The following is a 23,467-nucleotide window of genomic DNA, read 5'->3' as shown; positions in this document are numbered from 1 at the left end:
CACGCGATTTCTCAGGAATTGTTTCCCTTCCAGTCTGACCTGCACTGTTTAATTTCACATTGTGATTTCCAAGCCCTTCCCTCATAATGTAAGTATTTAACAAATCTGGTGTGTTAGCATTTAATGACTTTAGGGGAGATGCCACGCTGGGCAACTCAAGGCACACAGGCCAGTATGGTGAGGCGCCTCTCATATTGCAAAATCGCAAAAATAAAATCGCAAAGAAATGTATGAAAAATCGCAAATAGCGATTTCTGGTAAAATTGCTATTTGCGAGTCGCAAATTACCACCAACTCAAAGCAGGTGGTAACCAGGTGCACTGCACATAAATAGCCCCAGAGTGTATCAGTTTCAACACAATTCCAGCCCTCTAAGTCATTGCAAGGCGGATGCGGATGCAAGCAGCAGCACAGAGGATGTGGAGGCAACAGAAGTGCATATACAGAGGCGCATCACCCTTTCCCAACTCACAGAAGAAGAAATACATGAGATGTACAGGCTACAGTCCACTACCATCCTAGACCCGATACGTGACCTGCACCCAATCCTGGAGCATCAGACACGCAGGGCGCACGCAAATCCACCACATGCGCAGGTCTTTAGTGCCCTGCAGCTACTTGCATCAGGTAGTTACCACGGGGTGATAGCTGTAGCTGGAGGTGTCTCACAAACTTGCCTGTCATGCTTCTTCAACACCTTCCTGGATGCCATGCTTCAAAGAATGCACCATTGTATCCGGTTTCCCAGCACGCAAATGGAACTGCATAAGACCAAGATGGATTTCTATCCGATGGCCCAATTCCCACATGTCAATGGGACACATATTGCAATCTGACCCCCCTCTGCTAATGAGTACGTGTATCAGAACAGAAAATCATATCATTCAATCAACGTACAGGTAATTTGTGATGCGTCTCACATCATAACTGATATAGTAGCAAAATATATGCTTTATCCATTAAATTGTAAATGTCCTTTTCGTAGGGTGCGATCTTGTACATCTCCGCAAGCCATTATTCATGAAACAGCAATTGTGGAGAACGGCAGTGTCGCAGAATACAAATCTTGGCATCTGAAAAGGCAGTGACAAGCAAGCAACGGGCATTGCGGATCATCTCGGAAAGGTCTGATAGGTCATTGAGGAATATATGGGGTCCGGGAGTGGCAGGGGCAAATCTATAGATAACTGGAGCGTAGACCCCACTGCTGTTTAGAAGGGGCAGATGACAGTACATCCATTAAGATATGAACAATGTCACAAGGCGCGTGATGGCATTGCCAGTAGGCAGAGTGAGGAAGCAACTATGCAACCTGAAGCCGTGCAGGGGTCCTGTGCCAGCCCTGAAGGATCTTAAAAGACTGAGCTTCATCCATGCCTACTGAACTCCCCATTCCAGGGCCTCCAAAAGTTCTGACAGTCCTTCTCATTATATTCAGTCGGCAGGTGGGTTTGCCAGATCATCCTGAGGTTAGCCATTGTTGCTGGGAGTAGAAGTGGTGAATCGGGAGGTTGTAAAATCCAGACATCACACTTTGAAGCTGTCCCCAGTATTAAGTTAAGAGAGCACTGGGGAACAGGGGATGGTGTAGGGTTGGGAACCCAGTTTGGTTTGCAGGCAATGGTGTAGCTGTGTATAGCACCACTGTTGTGTATGCAGCGATAACCAATGTTTACCACAAAACATTTTCCCCGCAGGGAATTACAATGCAGTTGGTACAACGACCGCGTTGTAACCACGCATACCATTACTGCGCAAGTCGTAACAACGACTTGCGGAAGGGGCAGAGGGTGTTGGATTTAAAATCCAACAGCTTCCCTACTGTCTGCACAGACTGGAGTTGGAATCGTAAATCATACTATTCCAACATCCAGCGTCCCCCCTCCTCAAGTCGTTGTTATGACTTGCGTAGTAATGGTATGTGTGGTTACAACGTGGTCGTTGTAACGACCAAGTTGTAATTCCCGGCGGGAAAACAATTTGTTAAAAAGAGGTATATTTGTTTGCAGCTGGCCAAATTTGTCCCATAGCATCTTAGGACTTGAGTTCGCCTTTAGAGATTAAGTGTGTAATAGTCAGGATTCAAACTCTGCGCCAAGGGCTCCAATCAAGTATGGCTTCCTTATGTGGATACCCGTATTGTTCCAAAGGGGAGCTTTGTCATGGAGATGCACATCCACCATAAGGCGCTTATGAGCCCTCATCTAGGCAGCATACATGGCTTTCAGCATGCATGGGTTTGGGGGGGCGCGGCGGGGGTGGGAAGATAGAGAGCATGTAGTCAAAATTAGGCCTACTAAAGTCGGCATTCGATAGCAACCCATAATGGGGTATCTTGGACCCAGGGATGAATGTACTTATATAGTGCCATTAGAGGGCTAGACAGTAATGCGCCACAGAAGGCAGGCCCGTTCCCCCTGCTGATCTATGAGCGATAAGCTTTTGAATTGCCAGGGGAGGTTTCACTGAATCCCAGATGAAGGCCTTAATGGTCTTGTCTAGCTGACGGAGGGTCGAGAGGAGTTTTAATTGGGAAGCGTGCTCAACACGTACGTCAATTGGGGGAGGGTACCCGTTTTAACCACTTGAGACCATTCCCAGAGTGAGAGATTCAGGTGAGACCACTTCACGAAAATTGCATTTGCTCCATAAGTGGGTCCAGGTTATCCGCCACCATGCGCTTCAAGCCCCTGTTAACTAGAATGGCCAGATATTTGAGGTGGGAATTCTTCCACTGGAATGGGTAAAAGGCGATAGTGTTGCATGTGGTGATCCGTGACAGCGGCAAGACCTCGTTCTTTCCCTAGTTCACCTTACAGCCGGATATTGCCACAAAAGCGTCAGTGACCTCCAGCATTGCCAGAATGTAGGTGAATACGGCCGTTAAGGTGAATAAGATGTCATCTGCATATAGATACAGTATCGAGGGACACCTGGCATAGGAATACCTATGATCCAATCCGATTGGCACAGGGATGCCACTTAAGGTTCAGTTTCGAGAAGAAATAGCCGAGGGGAGAGTGGACACCCTGACAGGTACTCCTACGGACCATGAGGGGGTCAGAAAGATATCCCCCACAATTGACCTGTGCCAAGAGGTAGTCGTAGAGCCATCTCGCCATGGAGATGAAGTCATCACCAAGGCCGAATCTCCGAAACATGGCAAACCGGTAGTCCCATTCTTTCCTGTCAAAGGCCTTCTTGGCACCCAACGACAGTGCCAAATCCTCTTTAGGAAGTTCCGCTGCTAACCAGTCCGCATGAGCTAACGTGCGAAGATGGTTGCGTTACGAGCGGCCTCTGACAAACCTGACATGCGAATGGTGAAAGTCATCTGGCGCTCGCAGAGGATGACAACTGTGTATCGCTTTCTCAGCTTCTGTCTCAGTGAGGTGGGTTTCATGGAGAAGAGCTATGACTGCGCATTTGGAATTGAGATAGGAGAGCACTTTTTTATGCTTAATGTAATTTGTAAGACCACTGACTTTCCAGGAAAGAATGTGCATGGACACGAAGATCACAAGAACAAAGGGGTAAGTCTGAGAGTCGTGAACGATGTTGAGATGGGTGGGGAGGTTAGTCAAGTCCTTCTAGCAGACTACGGGAGACGAGAACCGACAGTTTGATGGGAGGTAATAAGCCATAGAAAGGGAGCCTAACCGAATATCCGAGAGAGAGAGGTAAAAAAAATGTGTGCATTTGTGCCTTGTATACAGTGGTCCATTAGTATTGTTACTTATTTTTTTTATTCCTTGTGGGTTGATTTCACTTCTTGGGCTCTTGGAGCCATTGATCAGCTAGCGTAGAGCTTTGTAACTTGCCCAAACCATCTAGCCTGGCCGATTAGCCATCTGAACTTCTGTTGAGAAGTTGGAGGAATTTTTTAACTGCTTGTTACAGAAAGCCATTTGCTTCAGTGTATGTATTAACATCACTCAGCACTGCACTGTTGCACACTCCATCATCACTTTCAACCTCATTAATTGTGCAGAATGTATTGGTTGTTATAATTATCTACCTTTCTGATTTTATTGGGGAATACCATTCCGATTTGTGCCCGTAAAATGCATCTAATCCTAGTTTGAACATGGGTTGTGGAGAAGTCTCCAAAGTTATTTCTGGTCCTGAGAGCATATCTTACATTCTCACTCCTGGGGTTTCTGCGATTGAACCACAATTGCTTGCTGGACTTCAGCTCTGTCTTTGAATGTGAACCAAGTGTCAAAAAAGTTGAACGTCCTTCATTTTTAATACTGACTTCTAATAGATGTATTACTTTGTTTTATTTTATTAACAGGTCCTCTTATTGCCACCAGTGTCTTTTCATTGAGAGTGAAAGGAGAGCAGCAGTTGCTCCCTAGGGACAGTCTGGAGTCTAAGAGAAGACTCAGTGTTAATAGTTTCCCAGGTAAGTGAGAAACGCACTAGGTGTAACCCAACATTGACAGCTTTTTTCACTTTCATAATGGCATTTCCACGTATGGTCAGCACATTAAGTTCATCCCTTCTTTAACCCCTTCCACGCTGATGACGAGCTGGGCTCGTCATGGCGTAGCCTCCTCGCACGCTGATGACGAGCCCAGCTCGTCACGTAAAGTGCGTTTTTAAAAATCTCAGCATGAGAGCAGAATTCCGCTAGCGCGCATGGTGTTAAGACTGAAGCAGTACGCACACTAACACAGATGACACATTCTTAACCACAGGAATTAAAGCTTGGCTTACGGACTGGGACTGGAGTATTGAGCACGCTTTTATGGCAATACCTTTTCATGTCACACTCAAAGGATGTTCAGCCTAAACCTTTCTACTTTGTGAAAAATCAGTGGGTTAATTTAGAGCTGAACTTGACACAGCAGGTCAGTGCAATTATCATATTGTGTTTTTACCATCTCTGTGTCTTGAAGAGGCTTCTCCATCTTTTCTCCTTTTCACACAGGATTCTGATCATGAATGCTTTTATATCTTCAAGTGTTGATTACTGTAATTCAGTTTATGTGAAGTTACCTCAGTGTTTTTTGCACAGAATCCAGCTGGTTCAGAACATGCAGCTCAGATGCTACTGAGTTTATCCAGGCGCAGTCAAAATACTCCGGCCCTAGCTACGTTACATTGGCTTCAGAGTAAGAAATGGATCGTATTTAAGTCCACATGCTTAGCACACAAAGCACTGACCATTCAAAGGCAAACACCATTAACTGCACAATATAGGTGGCACCACCCATTGTGTTCTCTAAGTTCTAATGTTCAATTTTTACCACAGGTTCCAAAAGTCAAACAAAGAATTAGGGCGAGAGAATTCGCTGTATGTAGCAACTGCTGCTCACTGGAATCACCTCCCTCTGACTAGTCACAAGGAATCCAATTTATTGGCCGCTCTTACAGCACGTTACAGAATAATAAACTGAGCATACACTTACAAAGACAAAGAAGGGCATGTAAGACCACCCACACCATATACAGTTATGTAGACTGAAGCAGTGAACAGACAAGCAAAAATAGAACTTTTGACTCTTGGACTTAGGAAGCACCATAGGCCCATCATTGAGGGCACAGCAGTAGGAGGGCCTTAGACTTCACGCTCATCGCTCAGGCCGCCTTGTTCAACACGTGCATGACGCCCCTAGCCAACATCGTCGGAGCCCATGACCTCAATATCATATCCTAAGCAGGCGACACCCAGCTCATCCTCTTGCTCTCTGAAGACCCCTCCTCCACTAGGACCAACTTCCACAACTGCATAACGAGCTTCGTCGACTGGATGAAGACCAGCTGCCTGGAGATCAGCACGGGCAAGACAGAAGTGCTGATATTTGGGAACCACACCTCGTGGAATGACTTGCTCTTGCTCACACTCAAAAGCAACAGTGGAGGATGCTCCTTCTCCTACCTCGCTGCCAAGTCCTGGAATGACCTCCCCCTGCACCTCCGTACCTCATCCTCTCCCTGAATTCATAAAAGAACTCAAGACCTGGCTCTTGGACTAATACCAGCAAGAACCCAGCGCATTGATTTGCTCATGGGAGATTAACCACGCTATTCAAATGAAAGTTGTTTGATTGATTAATTGATTAGATGGATTCCTTCATCAAATTCACCTTCCTTTGAAGCTGTGTAGCTGAACACACTACGTTCCAGATTTGAACTCTAAAAATACACTTCAGGCTTTCAATCCTTTACCGGTTGGTAACGGCCGAATTCGGCCGTTAACGACCGGTAATTGGTGATTGAGATGTAGGGGCCATTATTTTACAGAATCGGTAAATTCACTGAATCAGTAAATTTACCGATTCTGTAAAATACCGAATCGGTAATTTTACTGAATTCGGTAAATCAAGATGTAGGTGGCACTCCACAGAGTGCCACAGGCCCTTAAGTGTCGGTATTTTACCACCCAATCCTATTGGGTTGTTAAAATACCGAATTCAGGTGTGCATGCACATCTGTGCATGCACACCTGTGCCATGTGACACACAGACATTCCCTTAGGGCATGTATGTGTGCCACATGGCACACAAGCCTGCACTTGGGGTGCTAGAGGGTGTCAAAGTGACACCCGCTGCACCCTTGCTGGATTCGGTATTTACCGATTCGGTAAATAGCGAATCAGTATTTCCTATTGATTCCTATGGGCTCCAAAGCCCATAGGAATCAAAGGGGAATACCGATTCGGTATTTACCGAATTGGTAAATACCGAATCTTACAGATTCTGTAATTCAAAATAAAAAATTACCTACATCTCCCTCCTTCTAATTTACCGATTCATAAATACCGATTCGGTATGATTCGGTATTTATGAGTCGGTAAATTAGATTTACCTACATCTGGCCCTAGGTCTTGAAATGCATTGGGTTGGAATCGCATAATGATTGAAATTGTTCGAATCTGAATTTTTCACAAATTGTATTTGCATTATATATTTAGATGATTTCTAAATGTATTTATTTATGCAGTTTTATGTTGAACTTTAAATGACACAAAGAATGCAGTTAGCAAACTGACAAACTGTTATTAAATATATATCAATCAATCTATTTTCTGTTGTTGCATGTTAGAGTCCAAGTCGCCTGATTAGGGGCTTGGTCACATTTTTCTGTTGTAACATACGCACAGTAGGCATAAATCTAACATAGCACACATATCATCAGAACGTACTAAAAAATTCCTGAAACCAGAGTGCGCTTTACACCTACTTCAATCTATAATGCCCCAGCAACGGGGCGTCCCAGCGCTAGCTTTGAGAGGGAACTCGGTGAAGGAACAGAGGTTAAATGGAGACTAGCAAGGTCTTCATGACTCTTCTGAAAGACCAGTGATTCTGAGTGGTCCAAATGTTCAGAGGCAGAGTATTCCACAGGCGGGAGCTTTCGCAGAGAAGGAGCAGCCTCCTGCCCTTTCTCTTCTCACCCAAGGGACCTAGGCTAAATGTAACTTAGCAGAGCACAAGGCTCGGTAGGGGACATGAGGATGGAGGAGATAGGCTAAAGTAGGAGGACCCTGATGAGTGAGAATTTTATGAGTAATGATTAGGGTCTTGAAGAGGATTCTCTGATCCACCGGGAGCCAGTGCAACCTATGGATGAAGCCAGAGATTGAACAGACCTTAGGAAGGGTGAATGGAATTTGTGCCACAACATTCTGGGCTATTTGAAGCCTTTTGATCACTGTCTTGTTGGAACCTCAAAAACAAAAATTGCAGTAATCCAGCCAAGAAAGTATAGTGGACTAGATAATCATCTGGTGAGTGTGGGAGTCAGAGAATGCCAAAATGGGTTTTAACACTTATTAGGAGTCCAAAGCAGACACCTACTACCGATCTTGCTTGGGCTTCAAAAGACAAAGCATTATCGACCCAAGCACCCAAATTCTTTACCACCATTTTGGGATGCGGAGGTGAACATAATGCGGGAGGCCACTAATGATCTCCCTATAGAAGAGAGTCTCTCCCTAAGAGAAGAATTTCGGATTTGCTGGTGTTTAGCTGAAGACAGTTGGCTGCCATCCACTTGGCAATGCCCGCCATGTCCTCTAGGAATTTGGCTACATTCTGTGTGGAATTATTAGAGAAAGAGATTAACAGCTGCGTATCTTCAGCATAGGATACCAGTGTGATGTTGCATGATTTTGCCACCTGGTCTAATGGGAGAATGTAGATTTTAAATAGAGGTGGACTCAATGCAGAGCCCTGGAGGACACCATAACGTAGCATTTGAGTCTTAGACTAATAGGGAGAGGAAATGACCTGAAAGGATCTATCAGTTAAACAAGAAGTGAACCAAGTCAGTGCTGCTCCACCAATGCCTATCTCCTGAAGACCAAGCAGCAAGATCTCATGAGAAATGGTGTCAAAAGCGGCACTTAAATCTAGCATAATCAGGGCAGAAGATCCTCCCTAGCACCCATTCCATGCACTGCTTATGACCTCACATATGACATCCCTCATGACATGTTCTATGACATCATTAACAACATCACTTATGACATCCGGTGCTCTTTTGAGGGAGAGGGGGCCACGTGGGTCGTTTTCGGTCTCGGGAACCCCATCCCCCGTGCCAGGCATTAATTTGAGAGGGAGCAGGGATTGTGTGGCCAACCCTCACAGGGCCACACTCATAAATAAAGGGGAACTGGCACTCGGTCACCTCCTCGGGCCAATTTTGTCCCCAGGGACCCAATTCATTGGGGCCCAGTGTCATTTTATAAAGGGAGGGGGCACGTCGCACGTTTTAAAATCCGTGTTACTTATTGACTGGTTTGTACATGGAAAGTTTCGGGGTGATCTGTCAGATGGAGAATGATCCGTCAGATGGTGGCAGTAGAATAAATAGTTGATCCCTCCGGTGAGAACAATGCTGGCTCCTGCTGCATGCGGTGAACCAGCTCGTGCCACGGACCTCCCTGCGCCCTCACTGTGTATATGGTGGAAGTCCTGGATGGGCACTAGGGCAACCGCCTTGAAATAATGCAGACCACAGAGGATGGGGTTCTGGGGCCATAATATATTTGCAGAGGGGAGCCATGTGGTCGCCCTCCCCTTTAAAAGAGATACAACCCTGAGGGATGGGATCCCCAGCACTGGTGAGGCTCAGGGAGGTGGGGTAATGTGGCCCCCAACCCTTTAAAAATAACGGCCCTGGAGGATGGGGCCCTCAGGGCCTAATAAGGCTCGGGAGGGGGACTGCCTGGCACCCTCTCTCGTTTAAAAAAAAAACTATATTTGGGCCCATGGGATAGGATCCATGGAACACAAGAAGGCTTTGGGAGGGGCTGCATGCCCCCTCCTCTCTTTAATTGTATTTGGCCCCAGGGGAGGAGGTCCCCTGGGCCCAAAGGTCAAACTTACGTCATGTGACAAAGGCTCAATCCGCGGACGGCCGAAGACTGTGCACAGCTTGGGGTTGGCTGTCTGAGAAGGAATGGCTGCAGACCCTGTGGCTAATCCTCTGGCACACACGGTCGAATGCCCTGCACAACATAGGGTTGGCTGCCTTCAGGAGAGTTTGCCACAGAGCCTGGCCGCAGAATAGACAGTGCAGCTGAGCTTTGGCGGTGCATGGTGGGAAGTTGGATTTATGTTTGGTAATAAAATATTATTTTGTGTTAAAAAAAAATGGAAATTCACTGAAAGGAACAGAGGTTAAAGTAATGTTATAATTACACTAAGACGAAAAATTGTGACAATGGTCTAAGCTAGATGCTAGCACAACACAGTTTCAGGAAATGTGTAGATGAAGCAAAAAGTAATGTGTGCTCAATGGATAAAATAACACTTTGTCACCAAAGTAGTCTTAAATACATAAAAGAAAGAAAGTTTCAAATACACACAATATAAAAGTCCATAATAATCCAGAGCACTACCAGTTATTAATACATGGTCCGTTGATCTGACAGGCCCATAGTCTTTACACCAAGTAAACAGATGAGAGTCAAATTCACTACAGTCCACAATGTATTAAGACGCAAGACGATTTTAAATGTTCCAAACACTTTAATGTTTCTTAGAGTATTCAATCTCTGCAAAATCTGGACTATAAACAGCCGACATGTGTTTTGTCGTTTTCAATGACTGTTTCAAGGCTCAAATGGTCTTCGCTAAATGCAAATAGTTTGGCAGTGCATCCAATAAATACCAGTGATCGATTTCTTCTACCTGAAGACCCAAGAACTATGATTGAGATTCAATTATTTTACAAATCACGATGGTTATGTCCAGTGATGTTTCGAGAGTGTGAAAAAAACAATACACTGTTATCAATGAAGGCCAAAGCTGTTATGTCAAGTTCATTGTAACGAGCCCTGATAAGCCTATACTTCCAAGTCCCAAAGCAGCTGCTACTTCCAAATCTGCGCGGATTACTTGGTGTAACGACTATGGACCTGTCAGATCGACAGACCATGTATTAACAATTGGTGGTACTCTGGATTCAACTTTTATAATGTTATAATTAGGTGATGTGTTCACTACCAACGTAACGTTTTAAACTTTCAAAAACACAGAACGTTACCGGTTGTAGTTATGGTTATCTCAAGCAACTATAAATGTTATGTTGTTACTGATCTGTTCACCTAAGTACAGCATTACCTTTGGTTTATATATATCTATTATCTAGTGGCGGTCACCACTAGGCAGTTATAGTTAGGATTGTGTTTCCATAGGAAATACATGTTTTGTGTTGCAAAAAAAACTTCGGTGCAGTTTGACTAATCTCCATGAAACGTTTCCCTAATTTGTGCATGGAAAGTTTTGTGGTGATCTGTCGAGGGGGGCTGAGTAAAAAGGGGGGTCCCAAAACAAATTTTCTCCATTCATTTTCCTATAGGAACTATAGACACAGCTACAGCCCAAACCACTGACTGGATTTACACCAAATTTGGCAGAAAGCCAGACCTAGGTCCAGAAAGAGTGCTTTATGTGATTTGGTGTAAATCCGTTCAGTCGATTTTGAGCAATTAATGCTCAAAACTTTGTGTATTGAGGGATGGGGCTGCTTCACAGATACCGACAGATCTCACACTGAGATCTGATTGACTGCCACTACCTCAACCCGGATGTGGTTGCAGCTATCTTAGGACTCTAGACTCGGTCAGAGTCCTGGAAAAACGTAAAAAAAGACACAAGGGGACATGATAGAAACACCCTGACCACTAGGCTTGATGGTTGGGTCCCAAAGGGACCCCAACAGGAGCCAAAAATATTTTTCTAAAAAATGTTTGCCACAAATTTGTGGAGTATTCACGAATCTGCTGCAAATGGAAAATAGTTTTATATAGCCCCATGGGTGGGCCAGGCTCCAGGAGGAAACATATGTATATTTTGGGGGAGGGAGGTGCACATGCCCCCCTCCCAGGATGGATTTTGGCCCCGGGACTCCATCTCCTGGGTCCGGCCATCTAATGAAAGAGGAGGGGGCACATGGCCCACCTGGGAAACAGCGTTTACAACGCTATCAATACCACGAGGGTAGGTTACAACGCAGCCGTTACATCGTTACATGGCAAGTCGTTTCTACGACTTGCGCTAGATGGCGCGCAACATCAGCGAATGTTTTGGATTTGAAATCTAACACCTTCCCTGCTGTTGCGCTAACTGGAGTAGGAATAGTAATTTATACTATTCCTAAGTCCAGCGCACCATCGAGTGCAAGTCATAGAAACGACTTGCGATGTAAAGCCATGCGTGGTAACAACGCGGATGATGTAACGTCCGCGTTGTAACCTACTGCGTGGTAATGTATGGCGTAGTTGCGTCATACATTCGGCCCAACTACGTGGGCTGTTTCAGCCCTGTGAACCCCATACCCCAGGGCCTGGGCATGTAGTGAAGTAGGAGGGGGCACGTTTCTCCCCTCAGGCCGATTTTGGCTCCGGGGACCCCATCCCTTGGGGCACAGTTGTATATGTAAATTGGGAGTAGGGCACAGAGCACCCCTTTCGGGCCGTTTTCATTCCCTGGGACCCGGCTGTGTCTAACACAGTAGTCAGGTCTATAAATTTCAATGGTACCCGCCTTATTTAAACCACTAGATAGCTAATCACTGGAAACAGAAGCTTAAACATTGATCTATGTATGGTTTCCATCCTTCTGGAAAATCAATTGTTCACCCAAAAGTTCTCCTCACTTGTCTCACATTCTTGTAATCTGCTTAATGAGCTACTTCCCAAACGTTTAACAGTGTTGTCTAATTTGGAGATTGGTAGATACCAGCTCTGGCCCTATGCTCATTCTCTGGATATGAATGGATAGATCCCCGATATTAATGGAAAACTACACATGGGGAATACCCCATCTAGAATTGTAGTCAAAAGCAGTGTCCAAAGAGAGGAAGAACCCCATTTCTGTTGGCTGGAATTGTCACCAATAAATTAAGAGTAAATCTGTCAACTCAGTAGGTTCTAGTTGCATTCTTTGTGTGGCTATTCAGTCAATGTCACTGCTCACCTCCCTCTCGCCATATGAACTCCGTGAATAGCTTAGTCAACTATATTCAGAAATAACATCTAAAGCCTATTGTCCCTTCCAGGGGAAAGCTATAATGAGATAGCAGTTTGACCACAGAAACAGAGATTAATTACTAAAAGTTTGCAGTCACTTCCTGTTTTGTACAGGACCTCAAATACATTAAAGTGTTTTAAGTCCTGAGACCGTAACATGGTGAGTTTGCTTTACAGGACTTTGCCCATAATGGTAGGGTGAGCTGTAGAAAAGTGGCTTGTGCAGCTGAGCCTGTCAAATGTATAGAGAGAATTCTGTACATATTGTATCTTCCTTGGCTATCAACTGTTAAATTAAGCACCTCAATCGCTGGACAGCACCCACCTTTATGGACTCACTAGTATAACAAGTGCCAACATTTGATCTAAAACGTGAGAGAATTGCACTAGGTGACCTGAATATTTATCGCAGGCATTGTTTTATAATAGTTTATTAGGTTTACAGAACTAAAGTTCAAGACCCAAGATGTTAGTGGGTTCTAGTTCCAGCATTTGGCTTAAGCAAGTCAAGTTAATTGACACTATACTAGGCGGCCAGCGGATCGTCAGTCCCTGTAGCAACAGTGGCTTGGACCGAAGAAGAATGCAATCCATCTAAATTACTGAATTCCTTTCCTATAGCCCGGCATCCTGCAGGTCAATGATATCATACCGGGTAATGAAATTGACCATACGGTGTTATTCTGTTTGTTGTCCCTATCTGAAAAGTTCTAGTAAATTGCAGAGAGTTTGTATGAAATTCTGTTTGGCGTTTGAAGTAGATACTCCTACTTCTAAGGGTCCGCAGTTCCCGCCACTACTTATAAGGGATAAATAGTCTCCGGTCAGAGATTGGCCAGAGGTCAACAGGACAGCTCTAATTAGTAGTTGGGGCGGCATCCTAGGGGGATCATTTATATTCAAACTAAACAAAGGTTGGACAGACTTATACATTTTCAGACTCTGGATAGAAACTTCCATCTAGATGACCTTCGAGCCTCTCTGAAGTACTAACATTGCTCATTGTCCCAAGTTTCCTCTTGGGCCCTGCCTGATTCAAAGATTGACAATTTAAAGCTCCCCGTGTAGCTAGAAAAACCACTTACTCCCGTATAGAGGCCGAGACAATTTGTGTAAAGTCAACCCCTTCCTCTAGCTAATTGGTCTTGTTGGTGTTTTAAAAATATATATATTGTCATTTTGTTGAAACATAGGACCTGTAACCAGTCTGTACATAATTTGAAACTACAGCTTTTTTCCACACATATTAATTATCTGAGTATCTTAAAATTCAACTTTTCAAATCTGTGTTCCGGTTTCAAACCCAATATAACACTATAATCGGCATAAAGTTTCTTCTTATTCCTTATTTAACTTCCCCCTCCCTACCCACGCAACTCAGCCTCTTCGACCCTTAGTCGCATCTTAGCTAGGATCCTTGTTTAAATCATGTACTGTTATCTGTATCCTAACTTCATTCTGTCTCACGTTTTTCATCTTATTCATGGAATGTCGCTTCTATGGGGCATTATTGTTTGTGGTTTATAAAATATATACTTGAGGAACCATTTTAATAGAGTTCTGTTATGCCTCCAGCCTCCTCTGTAGTTGAACCTTTTCAGTAAGGGTAGGAGAACATAAAGATGATAAAATATAGTCTCCACTTAAATTTGTACGTAAGCTCTCCCGACCCGCATTACTCAACAGGTCTTATCTGTGTCTTGTAATTGATTTGCATGTGTTGTTTCATTCTATGCAATATTTTATTATTGTCTTCAAAAGGTGGAATCTGTTAGAAATTACAGCAAAGGTGAAATTTGGAGAGTGGTACTGCAAACAGCTCTCCCCTCTCAGTCTTCCTTGTATGAGGCGCTGCTTAGGAAATGTGGCAGACACTGTAAATCGGTTTTCCAATAATATTTTGGTTCCTGGAATCAGAAGGAGTCATCTGGAAAGCTGCATTGATTGGTCATCAGCAGAGATATCACCCCAATAATCTAAGTCTGAGTCCCAATGTAGCACAGCATCGTAGAAGGCATCAGGGCTAGACACTATAGAATTTAGGGCAAGTAGCATTTCACTAACAGGGTGCAGCATAATTGGACAATTCGAAGAGTGTTAGTAAGTAAATTAATGGGCCTGCCTCTGCCCACCCAAATTCCCTCAGTTCAAGTAGTTGGAAGTTACAGATTGTCTCTTATGCTAGAGACCCCTTCAGAAACAATATGACGAGTGTTAGACCTGCCACCATTGGCGTGGGTCTCCCTTCCATTTTTGCTGTTGCCTCAAGTATTTTTGCTGGTGTTAGATGCTTTGGGCACTGTGCCACTGCTATCCAGTTCCACAGTGCAAGTGCTTCCTACTGTAAATTGATGTATTAATCAGTGGTTCCATGTTTGGCTATTTGGTTTACTAGTCAGACCCTAGTCTAGTGCACTGTGCCCAGGGCGTGTAAATCCAAATGCTGCTGGTGGGCCTGCAGCACTGGTTGTGCCACCCACAGAAGCAGCCTTGTAAAAATGTGTTTAAGGTCTGCCATTGCAGAGCCTGCGCGCAGTCTGGTACTGTCATGCTGACTGGGCGAGTGCACCCACTTGCCAGTCCCTAAACCTTCCCTTTTCTTCATATCAGTCACCCCTATGGTAGGCCCAAGGGCAGGGTGCATTGTAAGTATAAGGTAGGACAAGCCCTGATGTGTGTGACATGTCCTAATAGTGAATTACAGCCATTTTCGTTTTTCACTATTGCAAGGCTACCTGTTCTCTATAGCCAGAATGGGCTGTTATAGTTATTACATTTTATAATCCTAACTGTCTCAAAGAACATGTTAGAAATTCGAGTTTCGTGTGCTTGAACTCAGAATAATAAAATACATCTTTTAGTGAAGTTGGTTTTAATATTCTATGTTTGCAAATACCACTTTTACAAAGTAGGTATTTGCTGGTCTAACCATTCAAACCTGCCTCTGCTAGGTTGTGTATTCCTATGTCTGGTTTTGTGAATAACTGGGCTGGGGAATTCCAGGAGCAGGCTGAGTCACCCGGTGGTGAATAGAGAGATCTGCATCTAGATGGGAGGGAGGAGTTGCACCTGAACCTTGAATAGGGCTGTGCCTACCTTCCACAATGCTGGCTTCACCTCCTGGGGAGCGGCTGATGTCTCTGCCCTGCACACTGAAAGAAGAGAAGGAGTCCTGTAAACAAAGTGGTCCAGTCCTATGGAGCGTCTGATGTGCATGCCCTGCACTGTGAAAGGAAAGGAGAAATCTGGTAAACAGAGTGCTTCAGAACTGATTTGGACTGGGCAAAGGCCACTCTCCCCTCAGAGAACAAAGGATTGTGGGGTATAAATATTGGGACCCTGATCCCATGAAATTAGATCACTTTGGACTGCAAGAAGAAACCTTTACTGAGTAGAGGAACCTGAAGAAACTGAGGAGAGACTATTCCCAAGCTGAAGTGCTGCTTGGGGGATTGGCCTGCAGTGGTTGCCTTACTGCCAAAGGAAGGAGAAAGGAACTTTGTGTACTTTTCTTTCAACTTGTGAAGGATCTCCAAGGGCTTGGAAAAGAGCTGCCTCCTGCTGAAGTCTCAGGGACAACAGACTTCACCCCCAGCTTCCCAGAGTTCTTTGGAAGTGCCTGCTGCTGTTTTGGGCCTTCTGAGGGACTGTGTGTCGCAAGGAGCTGGAAGCACGACTCAAAGAGAAGAAGCGTGTCGCCGTCGCTGTGCCTGCTGTCGCTACTCCGAAGAAGGGTGTCGCCGCTGGAACTGTCGCACAGCACCGCATTGGAGAGAAGCGTGCTGCAACAAAGAGGAAGCGTGTCGCTGTCGCTGCTGTCGCAACTCCGAAGGAGGGTGTAGTCGCTGTAGTTTTCGTACTGCACCGTATCAGGAGAAGAATCTTGCAACAAGGTTGGAGCATGTCGCCGTCGCTGTGCCTGCCGTCGCAACTCCGAAGGAGGGTGTCGCCACTGGAACTGTCGCACTGCACCGCATCGACCAAGAGCACCTCGCATCCCCGAGAAGTGTGCCGCCGTCGGAGCTGCTGCTGTCGCATCTTGGATGTCGCCGCTGTAGTTGTCGCATCGAGCGGAAGCTTCACACATCGTGGGAGAAGAGCGTCGCTGCTGGAGCTGTTGTCGTCACATCGTAAGGGTGTCGCCGCTGCAGTCCACGCATCGAACCGAGGACTTCTCGCATCCCCGAGAAGCTTGTTGCATCTGGAAGATCTTCACGTCTATATTTCTTTGTATCTGAACCTTGCCGCATTTCCCTTTGCTGCGACATTGCTTGTTGCAGAAGCGCAACGCAACCTAAGTTACATTGACGCAGAGTGTCGCATCTAGGAACTGAACTAAGCTTAAATCTACCATCTTAAAGTAATCATAGTGTGTATTTTTGTCGTTTATGGTCTTGTGGTAACTCAATATAAAGTCTACTTATTTTTTATATAAAACCTGTGTGGTGTCTATTTGTAGTGTTGTCACTGGGTTACTGTATGTGGTCACAACTGCTTTACTTACAACGCCTGTGAAGTAAAGCCCTTCTGCTCGTGCCAGGCTACCAAGGGAGTGAGCAGGGGTTATTTTAGAGTATAATCCCCTTATCCTGACTAGAGGAGAGGGTCCCTATTTGTCACACCTACCTACCTGTGCCAACTAGAGACCCCCAAATCTAACAGCCAGGTTGTTAAAAGGTCATATTACACTAACTATGACTCTCATCAAAGTTTTCGAGCTACCCGTTCTTCTCAGTTTAGGGACTATTAGCCAAGCTCACAGTAGTCCAGTTTTCTGTAGTGGTTATTCAGTAAAGGCAAACTTTATGTTCATCGCACTGACTGCCTTAGTCCGAAGCAAGAACGAATTCTTTTAGTTTTCTCTTGTTTGCTTGGTACTGTCACTTATCTATATTTTTGCATTGCCTTTGATTGCTTCTCACATCCTGTGACACTTTCATATACAGCCACCTCCTTGCATTGAAGCCGACCCCTACTGGTTAACAATCTGTCCCATTAACTAGCAGGAAGGCGACTTGGGACTGGACTAGAGAAAACTGTAAGATTGCCTTATTGAAGATCGAAATTCCTTGTGTCCTCCAAAGAGTACAAAGAGGGGGCTGCTATTTATGTATGAAGAATTTCTGCCTTCTACAGTTTAAAGAGAGCCATGTTAATTCTGTATTTCTGAGTGCCTTCTGTCCTCAGAGGTCCTCAGTGATGTATTCAGAGCCAGGCCCATATTAGAGGTCTGAATGCCTTCTGCTCTCACAGGGTTACAGAGAGGCCAGAGATTTTTGATTTTTACCGATAGCAAGTTCACTTTAAAGTATTGAAGGGAAATGAGCAAAGGGGTGAAGTTCTGGCGCAGTAAAACGGTGAATGAGACACAAATCAGAAAGATTATTATTTTTCCTCAGTTGAAATTGTGTTTTGTCCTTGTACACCAGGCGACCATGAGATGTTCAGCATAAAAATAGAAGAAAACGCACATCTGAACTGTCATCGGGAAATAGAAAGACATAATTATCCTGGCATGGGTAAGTATATGAAAAGTTATGAAAATCTATTTAAAAGCACATACTCCTGACTGTTCTCCACCTTATTCGCATAGCACGATTGCCCACATAGGGACAAATATGCATCACCAACACTGGTATTTTATAACAAACCTCTGGATTTAGTAGGACTTTGTGATATTAATTTATTTTTAACATTGTAGGTAAGCCTTGCAGAATGAATGGTTATCGCTTCATTAGTCCCAGAATAATGAGATTGTATGACTTTAAAACATATTATTTGTAAATCAAGAGATTCACCCACATGGTTCCGTTATAGAGAAGTGGCCATAACATATCTTTTGTGCCTGGCACCCTCTTCTCTAGGACAACCCAGGGGGCCATAAAAATATCCATCTAGTCCTACTTGAACAGTTCATCTAAATCATCTTCTCATAAATTTTTAAGCTTTAGAAATATATTGGGCATATTTGGGACGTGGGGTTTATAGATGGGGGATACCCGCTTACCGTCGCTAGTGCATCCGTTGTGGGGTTTGATTCCAATGGGCTGACGTCAGGCATGTTTTCTAAATCATTCAGGTAGGTAGTCAGACATGTCACATCTGCAAGTATGTGTAGAATTGAGTATCCTGCATCTAGCAGCACCACATTAGAAAATGAGCACCACTAAAATAGACATTTTTCCGCACGAACTTGTGTTTTGGTGCAATTTTGTGTTGTTTTAGTTTACTGACTGACACTTCTTTGTTTATCATGGTTTAAAGTCCCACAACCACACCATCTGCCACCATTAACCTATCCTCACCATCCTCTGCTTACAACACCACCCTCTCATTATCTTTCCCCTCTATGAGGACTCCAACTGCCAGCACCCTCCTCTGATAAGGTTTCCTATTACATCACCCTTCCCCTTTCTCTGTCATCATCTCACTCCTGTTACAATCCTATTTTGTCTCACCACCCCTGTCATCACCCTCACCCTCCTCTGTTACCACCATTCTCTGCCATCGACATGCTCTTTGATCATGCATCCTCTCCTTCCCTTTACCTCCATCACCCTTCTCTGCCTTTATCTTACCATTCCATCACCCTACTCACCCATAGCACTTCAATAATTCGCCTCTTCTGTCATCTGACTCACCTCGTTACCACCCTCCTGTCTTTCTCCTCTGCGAGCCTGCTCACTCTCACATCACCACACGTCTGCCACTCCCCCACCCTCATTTTTCATCAACCCCAACGGCCACCATCCCACCCACTGCCATCACCCCAATGCGACTGTCCTATCCTCATCTTTGCATGTCATGGCCATCTTCCATCACACCCACTGACATCACCTTCCTTCTCTGTTGTCTTCACCCTCTACTTTCTTCACCACATCAGCCATTACCCTAACATCTTCTGCTAACACCCTTCATGGAAGTGCCTCCCTAGGTAGGTTTCTGACGGCTCTGGAGGAAATGCTTGGAATCTGTTCCACAGGAAGCAGGGCGGACAGGGCTGTACTGTTTTAACATTCCCTTCCACCCACCTTCATTTGGACTAGATCCACATTCCCTGATGCCACAGTAGAATTTAAAAAGTATCCCTATGTGACAATCTGGAAACCCTTTTTTAGGTGCTTACTCCTTTCACTCCTCATACCTCAATCATTCTGTAACTCCAAATACTGAACCCAAATATAAGCGTCAATGTTATTGTTTATTAACCTATATCAGTATATGTAAAACCAGGTCAGATTGTTAAAAACACTTTTTTTCAGATAGACAAAGAAGCTTTCTCTTTTCTCTTTAGCCACTTACTGTGTTAATTACCAGCTGTGAAAAATAGTAAACGGTTTATCCTTAACATGACTCTGGTATTGTATGCAATCTCCACACCCAAATGAACCAGTTCCCAGCAGAGGAAAATATAACTTTTCTCTACAGTTCAATTTTGCATTTCAATGCACACTCTGTCCCTTCAAATCCCCCCCCCCCCCCGCCCCATTTACATGGTAAAACCACCTCCCAGTGAGACTTCTCACGCAGGAGGTCGCGTGGAGGAAGCTGCCGCTCGAGTACATAATCTACTTGGGCGGGAGACAGAAGCAGTGTCCTCTTGCATATGGTGCCTAACACACTCTGCCGCTTGCAGAACTTTGCACGGCAGAGTTCAATGGTCCGCGAACTCTGCCTAGGCCTAGAAGAGTGGCGTAGAGTGGAGTGGCGTAGAGTGGACTGCTGCAGAGTCCATTGGCCTGGTGTGTTGCAGAGTATAGTGGCATAGAGTACAGCACCATAGAATTCAGCAGCGTACAATGCCGCTTCATAGAATAGTAGTGCAGCATAGAGTGCATTGGCTTTGAGCAGGGGTCTTCAGACTGTGGGGTTCGACCCCCAGGGGGGTCGTGGATTGATAGAAAGGGGATCGCAAATTCCCGGTCACACTACTGCCTATTAATATTTCCATTTACAAAAAGGTGTCCTGGGGCTAATAACGATCTGCTGCCTGAAATGGCAAATGAGAAACACACAGAAAGGGAAGGAGAACCAGCCAAATAGGGTAACCAACAGGGTGTAGAGCCAGGTTTTTATAGCTTCCTAAAGAGTAATTGATTCTTGGTGGAGCTAAGCAAAGGAGGGTGCAGGTTCCATAACTGCGCGGCCCGCACCAAAACAGTGAGACGGACAATTCATGTCTTCATGAATTAGAGAAAAATAAACAGATTAGCACAGGCCGAGAGGATCATATGGGAATGCCTGGTGAGGTGAGATGAGAGGGTGAGAGTAGATGGGATGAGAGAGGACAGCAAGGGTGCGAGGAAATTTGATTTAAGCGGTATGGGATGAGGAGAAATGTGAAGAGCTGAAGAAAGTGCGGAAACGCAATAGCAGAAGTGAATGTGAGCGAAAGGTGAGGGCACAGAGGAGGGATACTGGTAAACTGTGAGAGAAGATAGCTGAGAGATGATCTGTGATGTAAAAAGAGCATTTGATGCAACATGGGTGAGGTACAGCAGTGATAGGGGAGGAGAGAGAGTACTGAGGTGGGTGCTGAGGTAACAGGGGAGAGGGACGTTGGTTCAAGAAGGTGTGGAAGTACAAAGGGGAGATGGGAAAGATGAATGAGGGATTGGAGAGGTGTAAGATACAAATAGACACAATCTTGAAGTGAGAGACTTGAGGTGAATGAGAAGTGCTGAGGGGCGATAGAGGTGACGTGTCCAGAGAGGCCATGAGATAAATGCGAAAGATGAGGGCAGTGAAAAGACAAAATGGCAAGAGGTGATTAAAGGTGAAGTGAAAGGTTGAATGGAGAGTGTTCAGAAGTTATAAAGAGGGGTGAAAGAAAATGGCTTGCAAAGTGAGAGAGGATTCCGGGGTTGGAAGAGGAGAGAGGTATGAAAGGGAGGGGGTGAGAGGAAAGAGGTGTGGGTAAACTGCTTAACTCTGCATAAGAACGCCAGGGTTTTAGGGGACCTCTGCTGCTTCCGGCCAGGGCCAGGTGAGCTTCTAATGTGGCAACACGTATTCCTGCGAAGTGGAAGGCACTTCACAAAGGTTGGCGCAACATCTTTCTCTTGTTTATTGCTGTATTTTCGTAATAAACTGGTACTGATGAGGTGAAATCTTTCCTCAGTGTTACTGTGTGTAGAAAATGTCAAAATAATGAAGCAATACTATCCCAAAATATATGGTATCACATATCATTATTCATATTTTCGTAGTATACAATTTAGTTGAGCATGCCACATAATTTGGTCCTCACCTGCCTCATAATTCCAGTAGCTCTGTCTATAGGTTTAGAATAGTTTGTCAGGATGTGGTCCTTACGCCTGAACATTTGAACTGGGGGGTCTCGGCATCCAAATATTTGAAGACTTCTGGTGTAGAGTATATTGACAAAGACTGCAGTGGTATAGAGTGCAATGATGCAGAGTGGAGTGACCTAGACTGGAGTGGCGTAAAGTGGAGTTGTGCAGAGTAGAGTGGAGTGGTTTTGAGTAGAGTGGCATAGAGTGCACTGGCATAGATTAGAGTGGCATAGAGTGCACTGGCATATTAGAGTGGTACAGAGTAGAGAGAAGTAGAATGAAGTGGCGTAGAGTGCAGTGGCACAGCGCAGTGGCGTGTTGTAAAGTGGAGTGATACAGAGTAGAGTACAGTGGCGTAGAGTGGGGTATGCATGGTGTGGTAGCACTTCGGCCATTACACACAACACATTTTCAACTGAAATGATCATTACACTTTCACAGACGTACAGTTTTACTTATAAAGCTATACAGCACACAAAAGGATAATGTGTGGAAATGGTATAACCTAGTATATTGATTTGTTTTGATCATATTAAAGTATTTGTTTCCAACACACTCCAGAATTAACAAAAAAGTGCTTCATTTGTGCTTTGCTAATTCTTATATAGATGCACAGTTTATTTAAATGTTGTTGTGGGCTAGAAAAAACGCTTTCCTCTACTCCCAGTATCCAGAAAGATTGTAACATAAATCCTTTGACTTTGAAGTTGGAGAAAGAAAAGTGAACACCAAGCTCCCTCAGAAGACAGTGCCTGACATTTAACCTCTGTCTTGGAATGCAAAGCAAATGAGACAAAATAAGAACAAGATTTACAGGCATGTTAAAAGAAAGGAACACTTGTAGAAGAATACAAGGAGAGTTAGTGTGAAAAGGCTTTGCTCCTTTGGATGGATGATTTGAACCTCAATAGCCTAATGCTGTGGTTCCCAAACTGTGCGCCGCGGCGCCCTGGTGCGCCGTTATCAGTAGCCAGGGGCGCCGCCGCACTACGTGGGAAAGATAGCATCTGGCCTCCTTAGGACCCCCTGTGCAGCGATGTCAGAAGTGCAGAGTACCAGAAGACCAGAGTAATTATGCACGATTAAAACAAACAAACACTTAGGGTCTAAGTGATCAAAGCCGCTGGGAACATGAAAGCCCTTACTCACACAGCAGCACCTAAAGAAAGCAGCCCTATTGCGCTATGACTTACGGCCATAAGTTCCCTACGCGGATAAGACTTTACCTCTCCAAGACAACTCTCGAAAGAATGAAGGCATGATGTGTGGCAAATCATCAAAACAACAGGCAACCTCAGGCTCCTATACAGATCCCAACTGAAAGGAAAAGCACTAGAGGCTGAACTGGAACCACTTTGGAAACAGGAATTAGTGAAGTGGGGGAAATAGGGATTTTGAAAAAGTGCATACGTATGATTGTGGATCCCCAGCACTGGACTCATTGAAATGTATGCTTGTTGTCACACTTTGAAAACTACCGTCAAGGAGCGACTCTGAGGTGAAGTCTTAGAGAAAATATATACATTTATGCAAAAGTACAGCGCATTACCTCTGTCCCCGAGTTTCCTCAACAACCATTAGACAAGCCTAGCATTTTCGAGCTAACAGTGAGAGTTAGGTTAATAGACTAGTAACTTGCTTCTTAATAAGGTGCACTCAAGTTAAAACCATTTAAATTCTC

The 23,467-nt window shown here is 44.7% G+C and overlaps 1 protein-coding gene across 2 annotated transcripts in view; it reads left to right on the top strand.

Annotated features, from left to right (window-relative positions):
• The window catches only part of LOC147747976 (uncharacterized), a 152,967-nt gene that overhangs the window by 27,707 nt on the left and 101,793 nt on the right, over positions 1–23,467 (top strand). For both annotated transcript variants that reach the window (XM_086957463.1, XM_086957454.1), the window contains exons 3-4: positions 4,298–4,408; positions 17,920–18,009. In XM_086957463.1, coding sequence (XP_086813589.1) covers positions 4,298–4,408; positions 17,920–18,009 — 201 coding nt within the window. The remainder of the gene's footprint in view (positions 1–4,297; positions 4,409–17,919; positions 18,010–23,467) is intronic.

Source organism: Lissotriton vulgaris, chromosome 1_1 (genome assembly GCF_964263255.1).
Source record: "Lissotriton vulgaris chromosome 1_1, aLisVul1.2, whole genome shotgun sequence".
Taxonomy (NCBI): Eukaryota; Metazoa; Chordata; class Amphibia; order Caudata; family Salamandridae; genus Lissotriton; species Lissotriton vulgaris.
This window is presented reverse-complemented; position numbering and strand designations above follow the sequence as displayed.